We start from the raw sequence: 9,839 nt of genomic DNA on the forward strand, positions 1-9,839 counted from the left end.
TCAATTCCGACTCATGGTGACCCCATGTACTGGAGTAGAACTGCTCCACAGGGTTTTCTTGGTTTGTGGAGCTGCTGGGTAAGCTCAAATCATTTGTGTCACTGAGGAACAATTGCATTATAAGAAAATTAAAAGGCAAAGGAAAAAAAATTACCTAAATAGTTTATTTTTCCTTTATTACAATCCTATATGTATCTATATGATGAAAGATTCATGCTCCCAGTGTAAAAGGCAAATAGAAAATTGGTATTGAATATATAAAATAAAATATAACGATATGTGAAACCAATAAGAATATCTGTCTATTTAAAGTTCTATAATAAAAGAGGATAAATTGAAATCTATAAAATTTAAGAAAATGTCATATTAGGCCAAGAATAGTAGCCAGCAGTTGACTGCAAAATAAATCCATATGGTCAGTAAGCATTCAATAATCCTCGACTTAGGTTTACACAAAGGAAATGAAAATTGAACGACAATGACACGGTCATTTCACTCATCAACCTGAAAAACATAAGGCTTCCACAACTGTAAATCTTTATGGGAACAGACTGCCTGATCTTTCTCCCATGGAGTGACTGGTGGGTTTTGATTGCTGACCTTTTTGGATTAGCAGCCGAGGGCTTTATCTACTGTGCTACGAGGGCTCCTATTACAAGAATTTACAAGTCATCACAAAATGGAGTATAATTTTAACAAATCACAAAAGGGAGACTATTTCACAGAAATCATGCCATAGTTCCAGGCGCTTTCACTGAACAAGATTGAGTCGGGCTGCCCTAATTCCTGCAGTATCATCCTCAGCTCAGACAGCAACCCTCGAATATTTCCCAGGTCGAGGAAATTCTTGGATGCCCAGGAAACATTCCAGTGGGGCGGGAAACATTCCGAGTCTGAGCTTGCTCAGCCGGAGGGTGTGCCACAACAGGCCCTCCAAGACAGCCCTGGAGACTGGGTTTCCACTGAAGTTGAAGGTGCTGGGTGGGAGCAGTATCCCAGGGCAAGGAGGTTGGTGGTGAGCTGGGAGTTGGTGATCTCACACCCATCAAAGCTTGGGTAGTGGAAGGTGCCTGAGGTTCTTTCTAGCAGATCTTGGAGGAACTCAGGTTGACATCACTCGAACTAAGGTATCTTAAATGGGTGGTGTTTGGGCACAAGGACAGGCATGTCAAGTTGGACTCCAAAAGCAAGTAATTAGTTACTCAGATGGTCTCTAAGAGGGTCTTCAGGCACCTGTTCCAGGTGACACTTAATGAAGAGGACAGAGTCCAGGTGGTTTTGGCTTTTCCTATGTCCACCTCAGGTTCCATAATTTACTAAACGAGCCAGTAATTGCCATTCCAGATTTTTGGAAGACTCTGAGAAGTACCAGGTCTTTATTCTCACTCCAAGCTCTGGATCTTCTGATGAACAGTGTTGAGGGCACTCCAGTTCAAGCCTAGATAGTCCACTGGCAGCCTCAGCAGATCCCCGTCTTGGGAAAGAGTGAATTCTGTCCCTGTAGGTAGAGGTCCCAGCTTCTAATCCTGGGCTGGGTCCCTGGAGCCAGGCAGTGGGTCAGGGTTGAGCCAACCCTCAGCAGGGAAGACATATGCCGCCTCAGTGGCCATGGTGTAGAAGGTTTGGGTTGCTGTGTACAGCTGCCCCCGGAGCTGGGCGAGCACCTCGAGCTCCTCCCAGGTCAGCGGGGCCTGTGCCTGCTGGGCCTGAACCTGGGCCACATCCTGGTAAATGGCCTCAGACAGAGCCCGCAGGGAGGTTACCAGGCATCTCCGAAGTGGTGGCGGCTGGTCTCCTGGGGACCAGGCTCTGGGCCGCTTCCTTCGCTTGGAATGCGTCTTCGAGTGTTTCCCATGGTGGGTACTCTGGGTCTCATCTCCAGCATCAGGACCCTTTTCATCCTTCTTTCTGGAGATCAATGGAGAGACCCCTGTGGGGAAAGCATGTGGGTAAGGGCCTAACTGGTAACCAAAGAGGCGGCAGTATGAACCCACCCAGGGGAACCTTGGAAAAAAAGAGCTGGTGATCAGCTTCCAAAAGGGTTATAGCCTTGAAATCCTATGCATCACAGTACGACTTTACACATGTAGGTTAACTATGAATTGGAATCCACTGAATAGCAATGGATTTTTTTTTGTTTGTCCAAAAAATGAAACCCAACCAACAATGCATGACTCTGTATGCCCAACTCCAAATTTCCCTCCATCATCCTTACAAAAAGCCCAAGTCCTTACCTTGTCTCTCGGTGCTGCTCTCATTTGGCTCAGAAGAGAGTGTCTTGCCTTTTCCTTCAAACAGTTTCTCCTCTTTATCTGAGCCTTTTTCTTTTAAGGAGTGGGGCAGTGACTCCAGAGCAGGGGTGGTCAAGACCTTGTACTGAAGCAGACTCTGGTTTGTGAAGTCCAAGTGACTGGGTGGGCTCCAGCTGTTCATGTTGATGAATCTGCTCCTAAATGAATCCTGATCTGTGGTTGGCAGGGTGGTTTTGATCAGAACTCAGGGAGAGCCAAGGTGGTGACTTCAGTGCTCCAGGTCCTGGGTCCCTCCTTAGCTCCTCAGAAACCTTTATAGTCCTTTCTGGTCACACTCTTCCCCTTTCAACTCCTGCTTGTAGAAGCTGGCAAGTCTCAGGTTCTTGGTTTAGGCTTCAGGCTGGAGGCTTCTCCTGACTCAGGTAGTTGCAGGTGCCGATGAACCCAAGATGGGTACTTGTGATGGCAGAACGAAGGCTCATGTCTCAAGAAACAGAGGTCCAACTATGAGGGGCGGGACTCAGGATCCAGAGTGAAGGGAGCCTTGCTGGAACATCTGTGTATATACTGAGGGCAGGCCATACCCCCAAGGAAATCCCCTTTCAACTGATTGGCTCCTCTTAGCAGATCTCATCAAGGATGTGATTACGTTGTATTAGATCCCATCATGGGGGGATTATATTACATCAGATCTCATCATGTAGGTGGTTACATTGTTATGCCAAACTACATCATAATTGCTGAACTGATAGGCAACGCAGCCAGGAGCTGCTTATCCATTAGCAAGCAAGACTGCTCCTCCTGGCCATTAGGAAACAAAACCTGAAGTGATAGTGATGGGTGTGGCTCAATTAGTAGCTGCTCAGGTCAAGCAGAAATTTCTCCCTCCTGTCCATTGTTCTCAAGGACTTTTGCAAGGTTCAATCAAGTCAAACCCAATGTACTAGCCTACGTGCCAAAAAGAAAGAAAGAAAGAAAATGCAACTTGCCTTACTGAGCCTATGCACCATGATAACCTACGCAGTCCGTGTTCTTATGTACTTCCTTGTGAGAGATGGTATAAAAGCTTCTGCCTGCCTTCATTCGGGAGCTTGATTTGAGGTATACACATCCTTGCTCCTTGCCTGCATACTTGCAATAAATGCTCTTCCTTCCTCTTCACATTGGTTTCTCTTTATTGACGAGAAGCTGCACTGAGCAGGAACTGCCTTGGGTAATAAAATCCGGAAGAACCATGGCCCAGCCATGTTGACACACAACCTTAACATCACAGTTCCCTCAGTGGAAGCTTAGTTCATCAAATGAAAGCCTCATTTGTTCCCTGTCCTGGAAAGTAATGGACCTGGATAGTGTGAACAGGTCCCAGGAGCCACTCACTTTCCCCTCCTGGATACAGCCTAGCTGCACCATTTTCAAGATCTTGCAAATACATAGGAGTGGCATATCAACAAACTCCAGCTTCCTACAGCACAAGGGATGCAGACCTCTTCTCTGCTTGACCATCTTAATGAGGAAGGTGAGGAATTCATTCACATGTGGATGGCTTTAAGAGAAACGTATTCTCTCACAGTTTAGGAGGCCACAAGTCCAGATTCAGGGTGCCAGCTACAGGATAAGGTTCTCTGTCTGTCACCTCTGGGGATAAGGTCCTCACCATCGATCCTTCCCTGGGTCCAAGAGTTTCTCAGAGCAGGGACTCCGGGTCAAAAGAATTGACTCAGGATACAACCTAATCCAGTAGTTGAGTCCTGCCTCATTAAAATAACTGCCTCTAATCCCACCTCATTAACATCTTGGAGGGTAGGATTTACAAAACAAAGCATAATCGCATCGTATCACAAAATAGAGGACAACCAAGCAAGCCTAGGAATCATGGCCTAGCCAAGTTGACACATATTTCGGGGGTAGCAGGGGAGGAGACACAATTCGATCCATGACAAGGACTTAATGGATTTTGAAGATGAAAGAAATGTTGAAGAATAAAGACAATGAGGAAGAGGAAGGAGAAAATAGTGAAAAGATTAGCTGGAGTGTTTCCTCAACTAACTTGGGGACTTCATGTGCTCGAAAATGTGGACCCAAATGTTTATGAATTTGCTACAGTCGATAGGCATATCGACTGTAGCAAATTCAGGAAAGAGTGAGTTGTTTCAGTGAAATATATGTAGGAAAAAAAAGGATCATACGGAAAACTTTCACTACTTTTCTGACTACAAACAGCACGACCGTTCCCAGGGATAATCCAGATGATCCCGAAACTTCCACAAGTGGCGTTATTTCAAATGGTGATGACATTTCTGGTCAGAAAATGAATGAGGAAAAAATTAGGGAGTTACGGAGCCCATGGTATGATGAACTATGCTTGACCAGAGAGGACCGTGATGGTTAAGTTGGTGTGTGAACTTAGCTGGGCCGTGATTGTCAGTGATTTGATAGATAGCTTGTAGTTTGCTAGTGATGTAATAATGCAACGACCTCCATGATGAGATCTAATATAAGGCAATCTCCTCCATGATGAGATACAATATGATGTAACTACTTCTGTGATGAGATCTACCATGAGCAGAGGATCAGTTGAAAGGAGGATTTTTTGGGGGGGGGGTTAAATACCAGGATGTTCCTGCAAGGATCTCTTCACTCAGGATCCTGCAACCAGCTCTTCACCACCTCACCTCTAGGTCTTGGAACTTGAGACAGCTGTCTGTGGTCGTACCTGCTGATGTTGGATTCATGAGAGAAGAGGAAGGAGATAGACTGTCAAAACATTTGACCCTGAAAGGATTAGCTGGGGTGTTTCCTCAACTAAATCGGGGGCTGCATGTGCCAGAAAATGTGGACCCAAACGCCGATCGATTTGATAGAGTTGACAGATTCATGAAACAGGGAGACGTTTTCGTGACATACGTGTGGGGAAGAAAAGAAATAAGGCCCCTACCGAAAACTCTCACTCGTTTTCTGACTAGAAACCCCACGACCGTTCCCCGGGATAACCCAGATGATGGTGAAACTTCCACAAGTTCAAAGGGGAATGTCTTTTCTACTCAGAAAATGAGTGAGAGGAAAAGGAGGGAGCCGCTGAGGCCATCCTAGGACGATGTAGGCTTGACCGGTGGGGAATGGTGTTGGGTAAGGTGGTGTGCGAACTGAGCTGTGCGTGATCCTGAGTAGTTCGGTAGATCGTTTCTTGTTTGGCAGTTCCATACTAACGCAATCATCTGCATGATGAGATGGAAGATTACGTACTGACTTCGGTGATGAGATCTGCCATGAGCAGCCAATCAGTTGAGAGGGGGATTTGTTGGAGGAGGGTGTGTGTGCGTGTGTGTGAGTGGCCTGCCTCCAGTATATAGGGGGCTGTTCGTGCAAGGCTGCCTTCACTCAGGATCCTGCATCCAGCTCGTCACCAGCTGCCCTGCGGTTCTTGGGACTTGAGGCAGCCAGCGGCGGTCTTCCCTGCTGACGTCGGATTCCTGCTCCTTCGCGGCCCGTGAGCCTGTTGCAGCGGTCTGGCCAGCAGATCTTGGGTTCTTCAGCCCCTGCAGCTACGTGAATCAGGAGAAGCCTCCAGCCTGACATCTGACCCATGAACTTTGGACTTGCCAGACCCTACCACCGTGGCTTGAAAGCAGACAGGTTTCTTTCTAAAGGCTTCTGAGGAGCTAAGGCGGGACCCAGAACACGGAGTGCTGGAGTCATCACCTTGGCTCTCCCCGAGGCCTTAGAAGACCCTTCCCGCCCAGCCCAGGTCAGGATTGCTTTTGGAGCAGATATCGATCGGCATGAGCAGCCGAAGCCCAGCCAGGCTCTTGGACCTTGCCAACCAGAGCCTGCTGCAGAACGAAGCCTTGGCCGTTGCCTCTCTGGAGTCACTGCCCGCGCAACTCTTCCTGCCCTTGTTCCTGGAGGCTGTTGCTGGGAGACACAGCGAGACTCTGAAGGCAATGGTGCGGGCCTGGCCCTTCAGCCACCTTGCCCTGGGGGCTCTGATGAAGGCTCAGCAGCCTCAGCAGGACATCTTAAAAGCTGCGCTGGATGGGCTCGATGACCTGCTTGCCCACAAGATCCGCCCCAGAAGATGGAAACTGAAAGTGCTGGATTTAAGGCTGAATGCTAATACCAACTTCTGGGACGTAGCGCCTAGAACCTGGGACTGGTCCTCCGTGCGCTCGTTGGAGGAGCCGGAGGCCGCCCAGCCTAAGACGAAGAGGCCAAAAGTGGACGACTCAAGGAAGGAGGAGAAAGAGCTCTTGGCCCCTGTGCAGGTGCTCCTAGAAGACTTTTGTCTCCAGAAAGCCACCCCCGATGAATTCCTCACCTTCCTCATGAAGAGGGTCAAGCAGGGAAAAGGTCTGCCACAGCTGTGCTGTAGGAAGCTGGAGTTTCTTGATATGCCACTCGGACACATTCAGAAGATCCTGAGAATGGTGCAGCTGGACTGCGTCCAAGAGGTAGAAGTGAATGGCCACTGGGACCTGCTCACCCTGGCCAGCTTTGCTCCTCACCTCAGCCAGATGGTGAATGTGAGCAGACTGCGCGTCTCTCACATCATGACGATCTCCTTCATTCCCTGGGCGGCGGAGGAAGTGGACAAGCTACTTTCCCAGTTCAGCGCTCAGTTGCTCAGTCTGCACCAGCTCCAGGAGCTCCACCTAGACTCTGTCTTCTTCCTGGAAGGCCGCCTAGACCAGGTGCTCAGGTGCCTGAAGAGCCCTCTGGTGACCCTCTCGCTGACTAATTGCTTGCTTTTGGAGTCTGACTTGACCCACCTGGCGTCCTGCCTGAACACCAGCCACCTAAGGTACCTGAATTTGAGTGAGGTCAACATGATGGCCTTAAGTCCCGAGTTCCTCCAAGTTGTGCTAGAGAGAGCCTCAGCCACCCTCCACCGCCTGGCATTAGATGGGTGCGGGATCAGGGACTCCCAGCTCATGTCCATCTTGCCTGCTCTGGGCCACTGCTCCCAGCTCACCAGCTTCAGCTTCCGTGGAAACCCAGTCTCCGTGGCGGCCCTGCAGAGCCTGCTGCGGCACACCGTCCTGCTGAGCAGGTTCAGACTCGGACTTTTTCCTGTCCCTCTGGAGTGCTATGTGGGCCTCCAAGGCACCGTCGACCTGGGCAATCTTCGACGGTCTCTGGCCGAGCTGAGACTGATACTGCAGGACTTAGGGCGGCCCAATTCGGTCTTATTGTTCAGCGACAGCGCCTGGACCTATGATGTGATTCTCCTCTATTGCGTGGCCTGATGTCATTTTCACTTGTGCTTTAGACGAGGGCTTGCAGGGCAGACGTGTTTCTCATGAAACAATTCATACACATATTGTGTTGTGACATTTATCGCCAAGCCCACGGTACGGCAACACTCTCCCTTTCTCCACCTCGGGTATCCCGTTACCGGCTCTCCTGTCACCCCCTGCCTTCTCATTCGTGCCCCTGGACTGGTGTGCCCATTTGGTCTCCTTTTGTTTGAGGGTCAGTGGAATCTTTGGCTGAGGGGTGAACTTCGGGAGTGACTTCCATACTGAGTTGAAAGGGAGTCCGGGGGCCATCGACTCGGGGTTGTTCTAGCCTAGTAGCCTTGAAGTCCAAATTCAGGGCACCAGCTCCGGGGAAGGCTTTCTCCCTCTGTTGGCTCTGGAGGAAGACCCTTGGCATCAGTCTTCCCTTGGCCTGGGAGTTTGTCCGTGCAGGAACCCCGGGTCCAAAGCACACGCTCTCTTCCCAGCGCTGCTTTCTTGGTGCTGTGACGTCCCCCGGCTCTCTGCTCGCTCGTCTCTCCTTTCATCTCTTGCAAGACAAAAGGTGACGCAGGCCCTCCCCAGGGAACCTCTCTTTCCATTGGGATCAGGATGTGACCTCAGAAAGGGTTTTACATCCCACCCTAAGCCTCCTCAACAGGGCCCAATGCTGCCTCGTTCGGCAGGGCCAGAGATTAGGATTTCCAACACATAGGCCAGTTGCATCAATTCACAAAATGGAGGACAGCATCCTGGCAATCGTGGCCTAGGCAAAGTGATACACATATTCTAGGGGGACCAAAGTGAACCCCCGACACTCTGTTCTGCCCGTCGAGCTACATGTTCTCCGAGACCACGGTCCCCAGCTGTCAGTCGAGTCATTCGCTCCCTCAGGGAGTTTGGGTGTATCTAGGAATCATCCATGACCTTTCCTTGGTCAAGCTGTGCTGCTCTCCCCAGTAGTGTGTCCAGCCTACCAAACGAACAAGCAAAGAAACAGACAAACCCCCAACCAAACCCGTTGTTCTCGAGTGGTTTCCAACTCATCGCAACCCTATAGGAAAGGGTAGAACTGCCCCATACGGCTTCCAAGGAGCCGCTGGTGGAGTTGAACTGCCAGCCTTTTGCTTAGCAGCCGAGATCTTCACCACTGGGCCAGCGGGGTTCCACCGTGTGCTGTCTTACCCTTCTCCGAAAAAAAAGGCACCACTTATCTCTTGTCTAGTTAGTTTTTTTCCCCTTCCCGCGCCTCCCCTCCCCTCCCTAGAAGATTGTTTCTTTCTCTTGGTAAACCTTTTCATGAGTTGTTCTGGGTGTATTTATTTGTCCTTTTGGGATTGATTGATTTCACTCAACAGAATGCCTTCCACATTCATCCATGTTGTGAGAAGTGTTGCGGATGCTTCACTGTGCTTTGTCATTGCGTGCTATTCCCTTGTGTGATGTACCGGACTCATAGAGACCCCGTAGCATAGTTCTTTCAAGAGAAGTTGTGTGCATGTGATGAGTTGGAGGGAGTTGAGTCAACTTGCTCCAAGCATCAGGTGGGGATAACATGGTGGAGGAGATCGGGGAAAAGTCGTCCATCTGGCAAGGACGCTGAATTTAGAACCTGATTTCGCCGGTGTGGAAAGGCAGATAGATCACGAAGATGGGAAACTGACCAATCAGGACTCTCTCGGTTATCTAGTGCTTCTAAGAAAGAGAAACCACTATGGATGGCTTTCGGAGAAATGTATTCTCTCCCAGTTTAGGAGGGTACAAGTCCAAGTTGAGGGCCCCAGCTTCAGGGGAAAGTTCTCTTTCTCTCTCTCTTTCTCTCGGTCAGCTCTTGGATTAAGATCCTCCATAACGATCTTGCCCTGGGTCTAGGCGTTTGTCAGAGAAAGGACTCTGGGTCAAAAGAGACTGACCCCGGATATAAGCTAACGCAGTATTTGAGTCCTGCCTCATTCAAATAAATGCCTCTAATCCCACCTCATTAACATCTTGGAGGGTAGGATTTACAAAACACAGTATCATAACATCCAATCAGAAAAAGGACAACCACACAATTCTGGGAACCCTGGCCTAGCCAAGTGGAGGCATAGAGGTGGGGGTGGGGGGTGGAAATGTGATCCATGATAAGGACTTAATGGATTCTGAGGATGAAAGAAATGTTAAAGAGGAAAGACCTCATGAGAGAAGAGGGAGGAGATAGACTGGCAAAACATCTGACCCTGAAAGGGTTAGCTGGGGTGTTTCCTCAACTAAATCGGGGGCTGCATGTGCCAGAAAATGTGGACCCAAATGCCGATCGATATGATAGAGTTGACAGATTCACGAAACAGGGAGACGTTTTTGTGACACACGT

At 49.4% G+C, this 9,839-nt stretch overlaps 1 protein-coding gene across 1 annotated transcript; it reads right to left on the bottom strand.

Moving 5' to 3' along the window:
- Window positions 1–1,520: 1,520 nt before the first annotated feature.
- LOC126086244 (protein FRG2-like) lies at window positions 1,521–2,433 on the bottom strand. Its single transcript, XM_049902409.1, has 2 exons — window positions 2,235–2,433; window positions 1,521–1,930 (listed from the first exon to the last, which is right to left on the bottom strand). Exons 1-2 carry the CDS (start codon window positions 2,431–2,433, stop codon window positions 1,521–1,523), a joined length of 609 nt encoding a protein of 202 aa, XP_049758366.1.
- Window positions 2,434–9,839: the final 7,406 nt, after the last annotated feature.

Source organism: Elephas maximus, chromosome 11 (assembly GCF_024166365.1).
Source record: "Elephas maximus indicus isolate mEleMax1 chromosome 11, mEleMax1 primary haplotype, whole genome shotgun sequence".
Taxonomy (NCBI): Eukaryota; Metazoa; Chordata; class Mammalia; order Proboscidea; family Elephantidae; genus Elephas; species Elephas maximus.